This window comes from Camellia sinensis, chromosome 5 (genome assembly GCF_055761805.1).
Source record: "Camellia sinensis isolate YWXY chromosome 5, ASM5576180v1, whole genome shotgun sequence".
NCBI lineage: Eukaryota > Viridiplantae > Streptophyta > Magnoliopsida > Ericales > Theaceae > Camellia > Camellia sinensis.
In genome coordinates this window covers 62539672-62560587 of record NC_138965.1, presented here as the reverse complement: position 1 = coordinate 62560587, position 20916 = coordinate 62539672, and the positions used below count along the sequence as shown (strand labels likewise).

At 34.6% G+C, this 20916-nt stretch overlaps 1 protein-coding gene across 1 annotated transcript; it reads left to right on the top strand.

Annotated features, from left to right (window-relative positions):
• Positions 1-2840: 2840 nt before the first annotated feature.
• On the top strand, positions 2841-3242 carry LOC114323670 (DUF3511 domain protein (DUF3511)). Its single transcript, XM_028271331.2, has one exon. It carries the CDS (start codon positions 2841-2843, stop codon positions 3240-3242), a length of 402 nt encoding a protein of 133 aa, XP_028127132.2.
• Positions 3243-20916: the final 17674 nt, after the last annotated feature.

Below are 20916 nucleotides of genomic sequence, written 5' to 3'. Positions count from 1 at the left end.
GTGATCAATCTGTTCCGTTTGTCTGTTTCAAGGCAAACTGTGAGTAGTAATTTAGTAAAGTTATGTTCAAACTGTATCTACTTTCTGTGTGATAAAACAAGATCTGTTTTCCGAAATGATATGTTCTGTACAATGAATGATTGATCAATTTCTGATATGTATTTGTGACATCCTTAGCATCATGTGATATCTGTTAGCTGTTACCCGGTATCGGAGGTTCCTTTATGGAACTTATTTCTGTTTGCACTCTGTTACCCGTACCGGAGGCCCTGTCATAGGGGCTCAACTTCTGTTTTGTTCTGTTGCTCGGATCCGGAGGTTCCTTTATGGAACTGGTTATTCATAACCTCACGTGTATACGTTCTGTTCTGTTCTGTTCTGTTAATGCTAATGGATGTATCACGTAAACTTAATCATGACTTATGATTTCTGTCTGTATATGATCTGGACAAATGATGAATTTGATACAAATCTGAATTATGATTTCTGAATTTGTACGAGCCCATTCATTGAAACCCTTTACTCTATTATTATTCACTGGGCTTTCGCTCATAGTTTATATTTTGTATGTAGGTGAGCCGGCACATAACCAGGGCCAGAGTTAACGGCCTTCTGTTTTGTTTTTGTCAAGCCAACTGTTGTGCCTCTCGAGGAGGTTCCGAGCGAAGCCTAAAGCCATGGCTGTTTTTGTATTCATGCTAGTCTTTGTGTATGCTCTGTAAAGTCAGGTCTTGGGAAGTACATTCTGTATTTACCTTGTAAATATTGTGTATCTGGATTGGCATGTTTATGTATATATAAATAAGTTTTGAAATGTTCTGTCCCATGTACGTTATCACAACTCATTGGACCTTGTCTATTTTGTATTATTGCTTCCGCAGCCCTTTATTAATTGCTAATCTGTTTAGAGGCCTTTGGTAATCCACGGATTACTGGCCGGTTACGGTGCTAAACCTACAGGGGTGGGTTTGGGTCGTGACAGTTTCTGTCATTTTGGGATCTCAATATGAGAGAGCTTGAGGGATCTTTGGAGCTCACCATAGGACTCATTTCGATGATCCAAATGGTTCACTTTTTAGGACTTGTTGAGTAAAATATTCATGTAGAAAACCAAGATGGTAATTGTATGTTTGAATGAAAATTTATATTACAAAAAATGAATGATTGTTCTTGAAATTATATTTGTTATCCATTTTCTTAAAACAAATATGATTCAAATATATTGTTATTGATATCCAATCATATTAATTTTTTGTATGAATATTTTACTCAATGAGTCTAAAAAAGTGAACGGTTTAAATCATCAGAATTGATTTCAAAATAGGCTTACCAAATCCAAATGTTCTCTCAAATTGATAGAAGCCAAACCCTGTCTCTAATAGTCAAAATTATCATTTTATCTTAGGGAAATTCTATTTCCACACACCACATTGTCTCTGTCCATACACTTGATGAATTTTATTTTTATTACAAATATACCTTTAAATAAAATGACCAAAATAGACATCCATCCACACACTTAAAATGACCAAAATTTACCTTTATCTTTATTACCAAATTACCTTTATGTATATTTACCAAAACATACCAAGTGTCAAAATTACTATTTTGCCCTCAAAGTTCAAAAGTAGCCATTTTACTTCTAATTGGTCAAAACTACCATTTTGTCCCAACATCACAAATATAATTTATTAAACTAATAACATAGTATAAAGTATAAATACATATTAAAAAGAATTTCAAAAATTACAAATTCAATATAATTATGCCTAAAATATAAGACTTGTTGTATTTTTTTCAAATTTCAAGAGAGGTCAAGGTAATTTACCTTTCAAATTTCAAGAGAGGTCAAGGTAATTTACCCTTAATAGTATATTAACAACTAAAGTTGGTTTACCAGACTTGAGAATTCATATCACCTAAATCTCAAATTGAAATAGAAAATTATTTACGAGTATCGTTTAAATTGTTCATGCAATTAATGTAATTAAAAAATAAAAGATCTTAGTCACAATTATAATTAATTAGAGTTAAAAACAATTAAATCTTTACAACCGCGTGGCACAAATGGCCCTATTATTAATTTTCTTTAAACCGTCTTTGTCACACGTTTCAAACTATAATGAGTAATTAATTATAAATTAATATATATATATATATATATATGGAGAAATTTCATTTTAGTGTATATTTTTTTAAGGGCAAATTACAAACATTCCCTCGAGATTTGATGAAAATACAAATTTTTCCCTGAGGTTTGAGAAATTACATCTCGCCCCCTGAGGTTTATATTTTCATAACAAATTGCCTCCTGAGGTTTTTATTTTCATACAGATTTCTCCCGAATTTCCCCTAATTTGTTATGAAAATTTGACCCTCAAGGGGTAATTTGTAATTTTTTAAACCTCAGGGGAATCTATATTTTTTTCAAATCTCGAGGGGGTGTTTGTAATTTGCCCTTTTTTAAAAATAATTATAAATAAATGATAAACATTATACGTATTATAATTAAATTTATAAATTTTATAGAATTTATAATAATTTTTTTTGATAGAATCACTAGTTGATAATTTCCCTGTGATATGTGATTGGTCATCTTGATCCGAGGAGTGTGGTACTAGCCATAGACGATCAAGATCTACTTTATAACCATCTATATCATCACCGACTCGGAGCAACAGCCCGTGTTGCTCTCAATCTCAGCATCACCGATTCACAGAATCACATGTAAAATTGACTCGGTGGAAACGCCACAATTTCTAGAAACAATCGAAGCTCTCAGCCCCCTGTGCATATCTAGAGAGAGAGAGAGAAACGGAAGAGCTTTTTGTCCTTTTTTAATGGAAGATTTCAGATCTAAGTCATACGCTGATGGAAGAAGAAATCAAATGGAGAGTTACAGCTACGATGGAAACAGACCAGGCCCAACTGGTTTCCAAGATCTCAGATGTTACAGTGCTTCATATGCATCATCTTCTCAAGCACAATCACAATCACAATCACAACCAACTCAGACCCAGATAGAGGAAGTGCCTACAGAAGTCAAATTCAAGAAAGTCAAGTCCACAAATGGATCAACATCATCTAAGAGTTGGAGCTTAAATGACCCTGAATTGCAGAGGAAGAAAAGGGTTGCAAGCTATAAGGCCTATTCTGTTGAAGGCAAGGTCAAAGGCTCTTTTAGGAAGAGCTTTAGGTGGCTCAAGGACAGGTACAATCTCATGGTCCATGGTTGGAGGTGAGGTATCACATTCAATCACAAAAACCTCCCTTTGGTATATCACCATCACTATCACAATCACTATCATTTTGCTATCCATTTTTTCCCCCTATTTTACTCCTGTTGTTTTCTACTGATTTGGGTTGCTTGTAGCTTATTATGTACTGTCTAATAATCTTAAATTTACCAGTATCATGAATTTATCATGTAGATTGTTGACTATTGATGATGAACCCTTTTTTTCTTTTTTGCTTTAAATTTTCTATAAGAAGTTTATTGATTGTGGATCGCTTCTACTTGTCAATTTTGAGTTAGTTTTGCCTTTGTTTTCAGTTATTGATGTTGATATGATTAGGATGTGAGCTATTTGAATGTGCATTGATGTAACTGTCTTGTTAAATATATAGGTTTTCCTTGATTTGTGGTAATTGGTTTGAAGTATCAGTTCTGTGGAGATTTTAGAATACTTAAGCCTTGTTTGCGGCTGGCTTTTTTAGCCCCCCCCCCCCCCCCCCCCCCCCAAAACCCCATAATTGGTTTGAAGTATCAGTTCTGTAGAGAATTTAGAATACTTAAGCCTTGTTTGTGGCTGGCTTTTTTAGCCAACCCCCCCCCCCCCCCCCAAAAAAAAAAAAAAGAAGAAAATTTTTTAATGATATGGAGGTATTTGTGCCTGTCAATTCATTCACAGATATGGGTCATACATAGATCCCAAGTTTTATACCCCCTTGATAAGGTTCTTTCTTGTCCAAAGTTTAGTGCTCTCGTTGAAGATAGTTTTTGGGTTGGAAGGAGCTTTGCCAAAATTTGGCAGAAAATGAGTTTGGTTGTGTACTGTGAACCATAGACATGGGACATGGCGATTTTAAAAAAATGGGGAGACGGAACCGGGGGGGGGAGGAGGAGGGGTGGGCATGGCAATTTAAAATATATATTTAATATTAATCTACATTGCAAATACATATATAAAAGCCATTGTAAATTATAACCATTATAAATTAATTATACAATATATAAATTTGTAAAGAAAAAATTAAATAAAAATATGTACAATATATATTTATATCATTGGATACCAAGAGAACTAGAACAAGCAGTCCAAATGAAGCAAATATATATATATATATATTTAAAGCATACAGAAATAGAGTATAATTAGAAAAAAAAATGAAATAAAGAATAGATCGTGGTGAAAGAAAACCAGAGAGAGAGAGAGAGAGAGAGAGAGGCGAGAGGCGAGAGGCAAGTCAGAGACTGAGAGACTTACCACACGGAGATCAACTGGAGATGGAGGTCGATGGAGATGGCATAGGTTCGATTCTCTTCACTCGATGGAGAGGGGCGATTGACGTCGCTAGTCGATGAACAACAGATTCAATTCTCTTCTCCTTTTTTTTTTCCCTGGTGTTAGATTTAAGTCTCTTCTCTCTTGATTCTCTTCGAAAAATACGGGTAATCATATTACTTGATGCGGAAGCGGTTTGGATCAGATGCTTGAATTACAAGCCTCGTCTGTAAAACTTCTGTCAATTGAGAAGCTACTAGAGTTTCTCAATATTTTACCTACACTCCAAATTCTTAGGCTTTCAAAATGGTAACCTCAAGATAGAAAAATAGAGAGAGAATTTAGCTTATTTTGTGTGTTTTTTTTTTTTTTCCCACAATGTTTTGAGTATGCACTTATCTAGGTGTTTTTGGCAAGGCCATGTGTACCTCATGGTTTGCAAGACCATGTGTCTCTCATGGTTAGATTATGTGTGGATGTACCATGTGTACCATATGTGCTTCATGGTTAAGCCACACCATGTGTACCACATGGTTTTCAACATTTCCCACTTATCCACACATCCACCTCATGTGTTATATGCATTATCATCATTTTTCAATCTTTCATTCAATCCACTCTTCATACGAAAAAATGGAGCATGTAACCTGACGAGAAGGTATAAGATAGGAGTGCTATATTAAGCTACCATAAACTAACATAGTACATCACGAGAAATATCTTGTCTGCACTCCAGATTCATTGGATCACACTAGATCAAACATTTTAAAACCCTCACGAGTCATAGCTCATAAACATGCTTGACTTCAACATTGTATCTGTACTCATAATTATATCGTGATCTAGAATCCAACACAATCACCTGGGCAATGAATTACAATACAAGGGTGTGATTTCCAACAATCTTCCTTAGCCACTCATGTCAATTCACTCAAACTTGATTGTTTTCTTAGACATGATCCTCTGGATCGTATTCATCATGACCCTTAAATGACATCAAGTCATCACTTCATGATATAGTTTCAGGTTCAAGGGTATAGAGTAGGCCTATTATTGGCCTAATAGGACTTACACAGTGCTAGAGCAAGGATCCATCTAGCCACTCCCTTAAGTGGTCAATGGTAGCGCATACAGTATATGTATGCTACAACGGAACTCTCTCTAAATTGGGTCTATCATTTTCTAACGCCATACGAATCTTAGTCTAGTTGCTATACAAGCGCCTAACCTGAGTTTCTTAGCATATTCACTCATCAAGCGTTTATCTAAGACCTCATATCCGGCTATATTTAGGGTTCATAAAGTTGTGGATAACTTCACGTTCGACTTTTTAAAAGTCTCATCTTAGCCAATGCTAAGACGACATCTTATAATAATAAATCAGTTTTGTTCACTTCTCAAGTTACAAAACATTTACCTCGCTCGCTCTCTAAGTGCCAAGATAATTAATGTCTCATCCCGCTCGCTCTACAAGCGCTAGGGTGATTGCCAGTGTCAGAAGGCCGATCTAAGCCTAGTGACATCATATATAATGTGTGCTAATTGTATCAATTACGCCATAAAACCACATGAATAAATAATTATGCATAAGATACTCATAAAAATATCCAACAAAGTCAATGAGGTATCTACAAAAACATCAAATCCTATGAAGTCCTAAACTCCTAACATGAGTTTGGAAAACATCTCTAGCAGTGGCTTTAGTAAGTGGATCAGCCACCATCCTGCTAGTGGAGATATGCTGCAGGACTATCTCTCCTCGTGCAACCACATCTCGAATAAAGTGAAATCGAATGTTGATGTGTTCGGTTCTACCATGATACTTGGGATCCTTAGAATATGCCAAAGCTTCCATACTGTCAACATAGATCATAACGACTTCATCTGCAAGGATCATGATCCCAAGGCACTGTAGGAATCTCCTCAACCAAACAGCCTTTTGTATTGCTGTTGAACAAGCAACGTACTTTGACTCCATCGTGGACAAAGCAATGCATGATTGCTTCTTACTACAACAAGAAATAGCCGCTCCACTAAATAGGAATGAATAACCAATGGTAGACTTGCGCTTATCTTTATCAGCAGCCCAGTTTGCGTCACTGTATCCCTTTAGTCTCAAATCTCCACCCTAATATAGCAAAGAATGAGATCCATCGTCCGACGAAGATAGCGAAAAATCGTCTTCACTGCTTGCTAGCGAACAAGTCCTGGGTTACTCTGGTAATGACTGACCATTCTCACTGCAAAACATACGTCCAGTCAAGTACATATCATAGTATACATCAGACTACCAGCTACACTCACATAGGGAACCTTTGCCATTTGTTTCATTTCCTCATCTGTCTTAGGGCACGAGTCAATGCTCATAGTACGTCCTTTCTCAATTGGAGTGTCAATGGGTTTGGAATATGAAACCGTTCCAAGATCCTCTTAATGTAAGTCTTGAGACAAACCAAGAAGCCTCTCAGAGCGATGTCCCAGGTTCTTAACTCTGAGCACATAATTTGCCTCTTCCATGTCCTTCATTTCAAAAGTAGAGAACAACCACCTCTTCCATGTCCTTCATTTTAAAAGTAGAGAACAACCATTCTTGAGTGGCGACAATCATCTCCATGTCATTTCCAGCTAACAAAATGTCGTCAACATACAATGATAGGATAAGGAAACTCTTTCTTGATCATTTGACATACACACAATGGGCTGCTTCCATCATCTCAAATCTAGTCGAAACGATGGCTTTATGGAATCTAAAGTACCGTTGTCTAGATGATTGCTTCAAGCCATAAATGGAACGTTTGAGGCGACATACTTTGCACTCTTGTCCATTGACCTCAAAGCCTATTGGTTGATCCATATAGATCTCCTCATCTAGATCTCTATCAAGAAATGCAGCCTTAACATCCATTTGGAAAAGTTCCAAATCCAAATGCGCAACAATAGCTAGAATTAGGCGAATAGAGGCAAATCTCACCACCAGGGAGAATGTCTCATCATAATCTATACCCTCTCTTGAGTATAGCCCTTCGCCACGAGATGGGCTTTGTACTTATTGATTGATGTGCTATGTTAGTTTGTGGTGGCTTAATATAGCACTCCTACCTTATATCTTTTCGTCAGGTCACACACTCCATTTCTCCGTATGAGGAATGGATTGAATGAGAGATTGGTAAATGATGATTGTGCGTACATAACACATGATGTGGATGTGTGGATGAGTGTGAGATGTTGGAATGTGGTACACATGGTGTGGCTTAATCATGAAGGACACATTGTACACATGGTGCATCTACACATGGCCTAACCATGAGGGACACATGGTCTTGGAAACCATGTGGTACACATGGCCTTGCCAAAGATGCCTATATAAGTGCATACTCAACATTGTGGAATTAAAAAAAAAGCAAGAAAAAAAAAAAAAAACACAATAAAAATAAACTAAGTTCTATCTCTCTATTTATCTATCTTGAGGTTACCATTTTGAAAGCATAGGAATTTGGATTGTGGGTAAAATATTGAGAAACTCTAGTGGCTTCTCAATTGATTGAGGTTGGTTGACCTTCCACCTGGGCGCAAGACCATTGGTAACAAATAGGTCCTAAAAATGAAGCGTGAAGGTGATCGATCAATCAACTTCCAAACTTGGTTCCAAGCCATAAAACTCATTTCATCCTTCATATTAGCTATCCACTCATCTGCATTAGGTGAAACTAATGCTTCCTCATAAGAAGTAGGTTCTTCAAGATTCAACGGAGTACATATGAAAGATTGCTCCTTAATTTCATAACGACAAGGAGGAATGGTTCCATGTTCGCTTTTACGTAACTGGGATCTTAGTGAGTCATTTTCTAGTGGAACACTCCCACTAGGAGGTAAATCACTTAATGTTGGAAACTATGCGGTACACATGGTGTGGCTTAACCATGAAGGATACATGGTACATATGGTGCATCCATATATGGCCTAACCATAAGGGACATATAGTTTTGGAAACCACGAGGTACACATGACCTTGCCAAAGATGCCTATATAAGTGCATACTCAACATTGTGAAAAAAAACACCAAATAAGCTAAGTTCTCTCTATATTTATTTATCTCGAGGTTACCATTTTGAAAGCCTAGGAATTTGGAGTGTGGGTAAATATTGAGAAATTCTAGTACCTTCTCAATTGACGGAGGTTTTCTAGACAAGACTCGTAATTCAAGCAATCGATCCAAACCGTTTCCGCATCAAGTAATATGATTACCCGTATTTTTCCTTCATTGGTATCAGGACCATATTACTTGTTTTCGCCTCATATGATCTGCATGCCATAGATTAGTTTTATTCATGTTTAATTCAATATTATTAAACATCATGGCATGTTAAGAAGAGTTTTTGGAAAACTCCATAAGAGCAGATTTTTTGTCTTAAAACCAATATAAAAAATTTTGTTTTTTTGTAACTGAAATTTACATATTTTGAAAGTATTCTTTGTGAGTTTTCCATCCATATAAAATGGAATTTAATCAGAGTTATATTGAAAAAGTTGGAAAGTAGACTTTAATCGGAGTTATATTGAAAAAATTATGGGTTTTCAAAGATTTTTGGATCAAAATCGTTGTTTTTTTTTTTTTTTATATTTTTTTTGAGGAAATTTTGTAATATTATTTTTTTCTTGTCATATTAATTATTGTGTATAATGTGATGACTCCTTTTATTATTGTTAGCATTTATTTTATGCTATTTAATTGTGGAGCCCACGCACAAATAGTATGACGAATTTTTTTTTGGACTCGTGTATATTATGGGACCATATACTTATCCCCGCGTTACTTATGAGACCTTGTGTTAATACCTCTTAAGATTTGTTAAAAGATAGTTTTGCTATCTAAGGTGATTTGACTTGGAAGGGAGACTATATTGACTTCTTCGATCTTCTTGGAATCTTACTTTTTTATTGATCAAAGGACTATAGTGACGTTATCTTGATCTCAATCTTTAGAGTAGAATTTGAGGTGTCACATTTTATGCATGGTTTAATGTTGTGGATTTAAGAGATGTTTTGCCTCTTATATAATTTTATTCAAGAACTTTAATTGGGTGCTATATTTTAACTCATACAGAGGGAGATGATTATGAGCTTAGCAAAATTTTCGATCTCTCTATGTAAATGGAAATATTGTATACCAATTGTGTTTTTTGGGAATAAAATTTAAAATAACAAAATGTGTGCTAATGCCAAATCTTGTGCAATAAAATTAGTGAAATGGCCTCTAAGAATGTTTTTGTTGACCTCACCAAAGGAGAAATATTGGATGGATCCAATTATGATATGTGTCATAGAAAAATTTAATACTTGCTTAATGAACAAGAATTCCTAGAGGAAGGGACCACTGGCCAACATCACTGTGACGTGGAAATCTATCAGAAATGGGTCAGGAGAGATCGGTGCGCGCTATACTATGCTTAGTAGCATGCACATACTATGCTTAGCAGCATGCACAATGATCTCATTGGAGAGTTTGAGGCAAGCCCCACTGCTCATGATATGTGAAATCAGCTGAAAATTACCTATGGATATCATCAAAAGTCTTGATGTTCTCATTGTGTAAGCACAAGTTTCATTTGCCCCAATGAATTGTGCAAAGAATGTATCACAGCTCTAACCTACTGCTCATTAGTAAGAATATTACCAGCAACCTTCAAATCACATATCATGGTTGACATAGCTCTGAGATGCTTAAGCATTGAGTGTTTTGGATCCATAGCATATTGCTCAAATTTCAAAATTAGTGCAGGCAACCTAGTTACAGATGTGTTCCCATAGGTAATTTTCAGTTGATTTCACATATCATGAGCAATGGGGCCTACCTCAAACTTCCCAATCATTGTGCATACTATTAAGCATAGTATAGCGTGCACCGATCTCTCCTAACCCATTTCTCATAGATTTCCATGTTACGGTGATGTTGGGCAGTGGTCCCCTATGTTACACGGACTCTTTGTATTTTGGGAGGTACCCGTGTTGACACGACACGACACGACACAGGTACGGGTGCGGGATACAGTCGGGATAGGGCTTTGTACAAATGGATACGAGAGAAGAAATGAAAGAGGAGAGTAAGGAGAGAACCTGTCGCTGACTTCGAAAGGGTAAGACATCGATCCTCTGATGTCGACTTCAAAAGGGCAAGACATCAATCCTCTGTCGCCGACTTCAATCCCCTTGCTCGCGTCCTTCAACTTTGTCTTTGTGGACTTCAACTTTGTCTAGCGCCCTTTGACTTCGACTTCATCTTCGTCTTCGACGATCACGACTGTAAGCCCCTCTCTCTTTCTCTGTAAGAAGATGCAAGTCAAACTCACCAATAGCACCCAACATCTCCCATTCCCGAATGGCATCGCCAATGGATTTTCTACTTAAGTCATCAGCCACAACATTTGCCTTTCCCGGATGATAATGCAACTCAAAGTCATAATCTTCTATAAACTCCATCCACCTTCTCTGTCTCAGATTCAAATCTTTTTTGTGTAAATAGATATTTCAAACTCTTGTGATCAGAAAATACTTCAAACTTCTCACCATATAAATAATGCCTCCAAATCTTTATGACAAAGATAATTGTTGCTAATTCTAGGTCATGAGTAGGGTAGTTCCTCTCATGTGCTTTCAATTGTTGTGAGCAATAAGCTACTACCTTCCTCTCTTGCATCAATACACAACCCAAACCTTCCCGTGAAGCATCACAATACACCGAATAGCCCAAACCCCTCTCCAGAATAATCAATACTGCAGCAGTAGTAAGTCTTACTTTAAACTCTTGAAATGAATTCTCACAGGTCTCACTCCACACAAACTTAATTCATTTCCTCGTCAGTCTAGTCAATGGTGAAGCTAATCTAGAGAAATCTTTAATAAACCAACGGTAATACCCGGCCAACCCCAAGAAACTACAGATCTCAATGGCATTCTTGGGTTGTTCTCAATCTTGTATGACTTCTATCTTGGATGAATCTACAGGCACTCCTTTCTTGGATACCACGTAGCCTAAGAACTTTACTTCACTCAACCAGAATTCACATTTTCCAAACTTAGCATACAGTTTGTGGGCTCTAAGCAACTCAAGTACAACTCTCAGGTGTTTTTCATGTTCCTCCTCAGAGGGTGAGTAGATCAAGATGTCGTCTACAAAGACGACCACAAAGCAATCTAAGAACTCACAGAAAATTCGGTTCATCAGGTCCATAAACATAGCTGATGCATTGGTTAGCCCAAAAGGCATCATTAGGAACTCATAATAGTCTCTCTCTCTCTCACTCTCTCTCTTTTATTCCACATCTACCTTTTGATCTGCTCCTCTCTCTCTCTGTCTTTTATTCTTTATTTATTATATTTCCTCTCTCTGTTTTATTCTTCTTATAAAAATATTTCTTTTTAAAAAATTGGGCTGAACCATAAGTAAAATTTTGGGCCTACTAAACTTTGGGCCTATTAAAATTTTGGTCAACAAATCTTTTAATACCATGGGCTGTTATGTAGCTGATTTATATGTTTGGTCCATAAATTATATATAAAAAAATTATTAGGTCAATTTTTAACTTATGTTTATAAAAAATAGATATTTAAGAAATAATAATTTGATGTACCCCGTATCCGTATCCAAATTTAGATCCGTGTCCACGTATCCTTCATTTTTAGTTTTAAGGCGTCTGACCCTTAGATACGCACCCGCACCCGATACTCGCACCCGAGTCCGTGTAACGTAGGTGGTCCCTTCCTCAGGACAGATCATAAAGGTGGTCAAAGTATCTAAAATTTCTTGTTCATTAAGCAAGTATTGAATTTTTCTGTTCCACATATCATAATTGGACCCATCCAATTTTTCTCCTTTGGTGAGGTCAGCAACAACATTCTTAGAGGTCATTTCACTAATTTTATTGCATAGGATTTGACATTAGCACACATTTTTTATTTTAATTTTAAATTTTATTCCCAAAAAACACAATTGGCATACAATATTTCCACTTACATAGAGACAGAGAAAATTTCGCTAAGCTCATAATCATCTCGCTCTATGAGTTAAAATATAGTACCCAATTAATTTTTTTGAATAAAATTATATAAGAAGCAAAACCATCTCTTAAATCCACAACATTAAACCATTTATATAAGAGGCAAAACCATCTCTTAAATCCACAACATTAAACCATGCATAATATGTGATGCGCCAAATTTTACTCTAAAGATTGAGATCAAGATAACGTCACTATAGAGTACTTCGCTCAATAACCAAGTAAGATCCTGTGAAGGTCGGAGGAGTCAATATAGTCTCTTCTAAGTCCAACCACCTTAGATAGCAAAACTATCTTTTGACAGATCTTAAGAGGTATTAACACAAGGTCTCATAAGTAACGAGGATATAGATATAGGGTCCCATAATATATGAGTCAAAAAAAAAAAATTTATGATACTATTTGTGCGTGGGCTCCACAATTAAATAGCATAAAACAAATTCTAACAATAATAAAAGGAGTCATCACATTATACACAATAATTAATATGACAGCAAAAAAGAAAATTTTTACAAACTTTTCTTTAAAAAAAAAAACGACGACGATTTTGATCCAAAAATCTTTGAAAAATCATTGACTTTTTCAATATAACTCCAATTGAAGTCCATTTTATATGAATGGAAAGCTCACAAAGACTACTTTCAAAATATGTAAAATTTTAGTAACATAAAAACGAATTTTTTTTATACTATTTTTAAGATAAAAAAATCTGCTCTTATGGAGTTTTCCAAAAACTCTTCTTAACATGCCATGATATTCAATAATATTGAATTAAACATGAATAAAACTAATCTATGGCATGCAAATCATATGAGGCGAAAACAAATGGTTTGGATTGGATGCTTGAATTACGAGTCTCGTCTAGAAAATCTCCGTCAATTGAAAAGCTACTAGAGTCGCAATATTTTACCCACACTCCAAATTCCTAGGCTTTCAAAATGGTAACCTCAAGATAGATAAATAGAGACAAAACTTAGCTTATTTGGTGTTTTTTTTTCACAATGTTGAGTATGCATTTATATAGGTATCTTTGGCAAGGCCATGTGTCCTTCATGGTTTTCAAGATCATGTGTCCCTCATGGTTAGGTCATGTGTGGATGCACCATGTGTACCATGTGTCCTCCTTCATGGTTAAGCGACACCAAGTGTACAAAATGGTTTTCAACAATTGAGAATTAACTCCATCAACCTTTGGAGGTGATGACTTTATCTCCCATAAATTCTGCCCAGACACATCTATCATTAGAGCCCTGTGCCCATTGTTGTCATTTTGTATCCTATTATGGGTTGTGAATTACATTTTTACACACTTGACCATTAGAAAAATGGAGTGGCAGTGTAGGGAAAAGCAAGATTTTTAAAATTCTTCCTTTCTTAGAATCTCAATTAACTGGTTAAAAAACCTTTTTCGCTCATCCAATTACATTTAAGTAAAATCATTGAGGTTTTGGATCACTCTACCTTTCCTACGTAAAGCTAAAATTGACTTCCACTTTCACCAAAAATATTATCTGCCCTGTCAGTTTAAATTGAATGCATCTTTAAATGGATTTTGTGAGGTCTGCATCGGTTCTATGTTCCTTTTCTTTTTAATTAATTAATTATTATATTATATATATATATTTTTTATGAAACTATATACTCGGTAGCTATAAGTTTCATTGCTTTTTGCTCAAGTTTTTAATTCATCATGCATATTCTTTTTCACAACACAATAGAAGATTCTTGTGCTTCTAAATTATTATTGATCTTTAACAGTAATAGACTGTTATTCATCTTTAACAGTAATACAATGTTATTCATTGAAAATGCCAGCTCTAAATAATTGTCATGTGGACTTAGGCTTGAATTCTACCTTGGTCATTGTCTTTGTGTGTATTTGAGACAATTTAGTGATTGTGTTAGCATTAGTCATCAGTAAATTACCATTCCCAAGTCTTCTTGCCCTTCAATTTCTTTTTATTTTTATTGTCTAGGCTCTTGGCTCCCCTTCTTTATTCCTTTCTTGTTTCTATTTTTTCATTTTTCATTTTTTTGTGGAAGGGGATGTTTACTTTTACAACTTTGGTACGTCCTATGTAGTTGATGACAAACTTGCTTCCTGCTGTCATGAGTTGGTGATTCATTTAGGGGGCCTTATAGGGGTTTTCCCCTCTTTGTTGAGATCTATTATTCACCAACGATCTCAAAACATAAATATTTTCTCTAAGAGTTCTGCTTGTTTTGAAACAAATTTCTTAGCTAGAAGGCTCTGTGAGGTGTAAATGCTTTTCAACTTTGAGCAGGGCATAACATGCCGCCTTTCTTGTGGCTGCTATATATCAAGAGACATCTGGAGTTTCTTTGTTGTGGGTAATGTTTGTTGTTTGTTTTATGCAATTTTGCTAGAAAACATTAACGTCCTAGCGATTTATGATTTGGAACACACATTCCCACAAAATTTTCCATGTTTTTCATTGAAAGTTCTCTTTAATAGAGAAAAATTCAAATTTATTGCACTAAAATCTAAGAGTTTTGGATTGACAAAAGAAAATAATGGGTCGTAATGCTCATAGAATTGTGTTGTGGAAAGGTTAATTTGAAGAAAAATACACTGTAATATGTTGGATTTCAAATTAAGGAGTTTACCATAGAACATTAACATCCTAGTGATTTACGTTTTGGAACACACATTCCCATAAATTTTTCTATGTTTTTCATTAAAATTTCTCTTTAATAGAGAAAAATTCAAATATATTGAACTAAAATCTAGGTGGAGTTGAGTTTTGGATTGATAGAAGAAAATAATGGGTCATAATGCTCATAGAATTGTGTTGTGAAAAGGTTAATTTGAAGAAAAATATACTATAATATGTTGGATGTCAGATAGGTTGTATGGTTCGGGGTGCTCATGCCCTACTCTCCTTTCGAAGGCATTGTTCTCTCCTCTGTCATTGAGCTCCCAATCTTGGGTGCTGGATTTGCACTTCTAAAGTTTAGTATCTTTTGAAATGTTTAGTCTATGCAATGCAAGAACATTGCCTTTAGCTTGGCCTACAGCAGAATAGCTACTATTGAGACGGCATTTCCTGTAAAATTTTCAATGAAATGTGGTGTCTATATGTTTTGGCATTGCCACATTTGGTTGATTGCTGCTGTAAAGGTTGACTACATGATTAATATATAAGCAATGTATATATTTCTAATGAACAGCTTATATTTCAAAAGTGAGATGAGAAAACGGAAAACCTATGCTTAGTCATGAACACTGTTGTAGCGTTTCACATTCCCCTCCCATGTGTCATGCATCTAAAAATCACACCTTTGATGTGTCAAGCCATCCCATCCGATCTTCGTGCTTCTCTACTATTTCATGGATTTTCAGATGGACTGCATGACGGAAATGGTTCTCACTTTCATTGTCCTTTTCCAATCACAAATTCCGCTTCAGGAGCAAGTTTTTCTAACTTTTGATCAGATCAATGTTAATTTTTCTTACTAATTTTTTAGTAACACTTGATAAATAATTATCATTTTTCAAAAGAGTATTACACTTAAGTGCCCCTCTTATTAAAATTCCGGGTCCATTGCACTAGTTTTCACCTCTCCCTCTAAATAGGCCATAGCTAGTGCCTAGTAGTACTGCCACACCCTCAAATGAATTGCTCAGAGTGATAACGAAGGACCACTTCAAGCCTTGCCATTAAGCTAGGTGAGTTCTGGCAAACCCATCAGTAAGCATGTGATCCACACAACATAAATGGGTTCATATTCTCTCAATGGCATGGGTTTGTTTGATGAGAAATTAAATATGACATTATGCAACTTTACCGTTTAAAAAAAAAAAAAAAAATGGTTCTCAAATAGCTTTCACCTTCTCTTGATCCATGATGTCCTGGATCAATGATATGCCCTAAGAATTTGATCTGTTCTTGTGCAAACTCTTCTATGACAAAAATAAAAAATAAATAATAATAATAATGATAATATGTGGTATTTTGTACTTCAGTGGGTAAATATTTGTTTACCTTTTATTATGGGTGGATTAGAGAGTCAAAAGCTAAGATCTATGTTAAGTAATCAGTTGTTTACTGGTGAGTAATTTGTGTGGCTTACGTATTGTGGATTACAGAGCCAAAAGGGTATGCTATTTTAAAGTACAAGTACTGGACTCATTGATTCAAGTGGTAGCAGAAAACAAAATTATAAAATCAGTATAACATTTTAATTATTAAAGTATATAAACTTTAATACTGATTTGTACGTTTTTATTTTTTGTCACCAGTTTCCCCTCAATTCAAATATATAGAAAATATAAAAAGGTATACAATATACTCCTTTCCCATGATGTGCTAAAGTTCCAAAAGCTACTAAGTGCTCGTTTGGTATGTGCTAAAATAACACATGTTATTTTAGCACATTATTTTATTTGGGCCACATCACCTGTTTACCACATCATTTTCAAATTCAACTCATATTTTAATTTTTTTTTCCGTAAAAAGTAAAAAAATATACTAATCTAGTACTTTTCAAACAACAATCATCTCTAGATCCCATATGAGGGGAAGTTTCTATTTGCACACTATTTTGTTGCAGACATTATTTTTGTTGTTTAAATATCTACTTTCAAACAAAAATCAATTGATCGAATTATTTTTGTTCAAATTATTGGTTTTTGTTTGGAAGTTAATATTTGAACAATTAATTTTTGTTTGGAAGTTAATATTCCCACAAATAAATGGTGTGAACTGAGAATATTTGTGATGTGCGATTGAAATTATCTGATGAAGGGGGTGATTTGCATATAGATTTAACCTTTGACATAATTTGTATAAAATGGCAGCCCTTGTATTGAAATCCAAAATCTCAAGCACACATCCAGATTTAACCACTGAAACTCATCTAAAAGATTAATCCTAATGTCTTTTCCATGAAGTTGCCACTCTTGTTTTCTAATATTCAAAATTGTTAGTTTAAACTTGTGCAATTTGATGAATTGAAGGGGAAAAAAAAAATAATCAAAGTGGAAGTCCTTCAAAGCTCATAAACTCCATGTTCTAGCCAACTATGAACAACCCCATCAAAAATACACATTTTCTTGGTAAAAAAAAAAAAACACATTTTCTTAGAATTACTTCTCTATTATGGTTTGGTGAGATTTTATGGGTTAAAGAAAGAAGTGCCACACTTGCATTTCCATCCCTCAGGCTCATAATTTGCATAGTGGAGGCCCAAATGATCAGTGGTTGTTGGGACCTGAATGGCATTACATGGTTTGCAACCTCTACACTTGTGCTCACACTTTGGTGGGCTTGACCCAAGCCCTAGGCTGCTCACACCTTTATGGGCCTCCTCATTCCTATGAACTCTTTCCATGCTTTCAGGACCCTTTACACCCACAATCGACCAAATAGAATAGAGTAAATCTACAATGATCCAAATTAAGCAATACTATTTTTTCATAAAGAGAGCAAACATTACCTTTTTTGACTCGAACACAATTTGTGGGGAGTGGAAGATATACCCTGTGTTTGATCAAAGCATAGAGGGTTAGTGCAACATCATTGACACATTTTGAGTGTTAGAATTTTGGGCGAAGCTTAAATAGTTGGAAAATAGATCTAATTATGTACATCAAGCTAACCTAACCCTTCACGTATGACTCCAACTCCAACAGGCAACCATATTTTGTGAACGTGGTGCACGAACAATGACAAACATAACGGGAGTTGGAAGGCATAGCATGTGTTGTGAGGTGACATTGAGGGTGCGTCCCTAGCCTTTTTCGATAGTCCGAATCGTTCATATTATAGAGTTTGTCGAGCATATTATTTATAAAAAAATTCAGGTTTAGTCGGACATATGTAACCCTATGATCAACGTTAATTATTTTTAAAAAAATTATCAAAATTATACAAACCGTTTGTTCTTGTTTAAAACAAATGTGGTCTTGTTATAGGGTTACAAATGTCCAATTGACCTATTTTTTGATTTTTTTATGTATGATCTATCAATGAACTTCATAATATGAACAATTCAGATCATGAAAATAGATTCAGTACATGTCTCAATAGACTTTACAACAGCCGTTTTGTGCCATAAGGCACAACACCTACCCCAAGTCTAATATAAGGGGGGGTAAATAAATTTGAAACCAATATATTCTAAAACTAAAGAAAAATATTGCATATAATCTTAGTGTTTACCTCCTTTTCTTACTTTAAGACCAAGGTGAGTGGGTTCCATGTGCATTTATGAATCTGGGCCCATTGCTTTGTGTTTAGGAGTGAGACAATTAGGTAAAAAAATAAGATTATATATAGCATTGCTCAAAATTAAACCTTTGAATTATGTTAGATCAATACTAGTTCAAAAAGTTTCAATAGTTAGAAAATGTTTGAAAACATAAATAAATTGTTTTGAGGGAAAAGTCACGTGGAACCAAACATGGTGAGTAAAATCAAGGGTTATTTACATGGAGACCGCCTAAACTATTGAAAGTATCACTTGATCCTCTAAACGATAAAAGTATACAAATTGATCTCCTAAACTATTGAGAAGTGTCATGTTGCCCCATAAATTATAAAAATGTACAAATGGACTCTATAAACTATTGGTATATTTTACTTTGACCCTTTCTGTTTGGAAGTTTAATTTGTACGTTTTTATAGTTTAGAGAGTTCATTTGTACACTTTTATAGTTTAGGGGACAAAGTGATACATCTTAATAGTTCACGAGGTTCATTTGTACGCTTCTATAATTTAGGGGCAAAGTAATACTTCTCAATAATTTAAGGGTTTTCGTATAAATAATCCTAAAATCAATGTAAAAACAGAAAAAAAAAATTAAAAGGACACAGAATCTTATCACATAGAGGGACACAATACAACTCTCTCTCAAATGAGGTGGGAACTGAAAAACAAAGATTAAAAAGCAAGCTTGTAGTGAAGAATGAGCATGAGAGAAGGGGAAAATAGAAGAATGAACATGGGAGAAGGGGAAAATAGAGTCTCTAAAATCAAGTCTCAATCGGACAAATTGGTGGATATGGAAGAACCTGAGAGAGTTTAGAAGGATCAAAACTAATGAAGATTGAAAAAGGGATGAAAATATCTAACCTTCTTCATGAGAACTATCACACGCTGCAAATGGACAGCTTGAAAATACCCAGCTCATTATATGCAGGGTAGCTATTAAAAACGAGCAAATTCTTCTCTCCATATTGTAGAATACCCAAATGAGAGAGAGAGAGAGAGAGAGAGAGAGAGAGAAGGTTATGATCAGACTAACTCACAATTGAAGTGGCTAAGCATGAATGTTGGTAACTTGACCCTGGTTTGGCTATCATTTTGAGATTTAAAAAGTACAAAATGATATAATAGGCTAAATAAATTAATAAGACAAAATATCACATTCAACCCATAATCATTACACTTTTTTCTCCACAAAAGTAAAAAACTAAAAAATCCAAACCAAACGAGGCTAAAAAATTTAGAATAAAAGAATCCCAATATAAAAAAACTAGCTATATTAGCCAATATCAAACGAATCTTTCATATACAAGAATGGTGAAAATGGCTAGAAAACAACAATGCTGTCCTCTAAGGTCTCTCTCTGCCCGTGCTCTGATTGGTTCTGCTGCATAGATGTTGGTTCACATATAGGAGATTCTGCCTTGGCCAGCATTACATGATTTCTTCCAATATTTGAAAAAATTGCAATAAGTGCTGTAAGTTTGACATAATTATTTTTCACTCCTTTAAGGTTTTTAATCAAACAACATTAAGCCCTTTTTATCAGTAATTTATTAGTTATATGAATAAAAAAATAATAATGACATTTTTTTTTATACTCAAATGTATATTTCGACTTGTTTATTTTTGTGTCTCTATACCATTTATATTAATTTTGGTAGTTTTAGCCTTTTAGTAAGGAAAATCTATTGATATAATTATATCAAAATTATAATAGTTGTATTTTTAATTTTTTTTTTATACAAAATTTAAGAGAAGTCACTCTAATTTATCATAATAAAAACCAAACTATACACAAAGGCATACAATTCTAAGGTCATTAAATACTTTCAACTTCTAACTTTCCTACAAAACATAAACTTTTAGAAAAGAAAAAAAAAAAAAAAAAAAAAAAAAAAGTCTTGCGAAGCCATGTTGTAGAAAGTGTTGGATATTTATTTTTAAATATTCTAACATTTATTGGTTAAAAATACTACAAAATTTGAAATTCAAATCCTATGTATTGTCTGTATTTATCAGTTTAAAAGTATTTTAAAAATTGAAATCCTAATCTTCTATAATGCATCCGTGCATTGTTTATAGTGCACCTTTTAGTATCTCAAAATGATACCTTTTTAATTAAA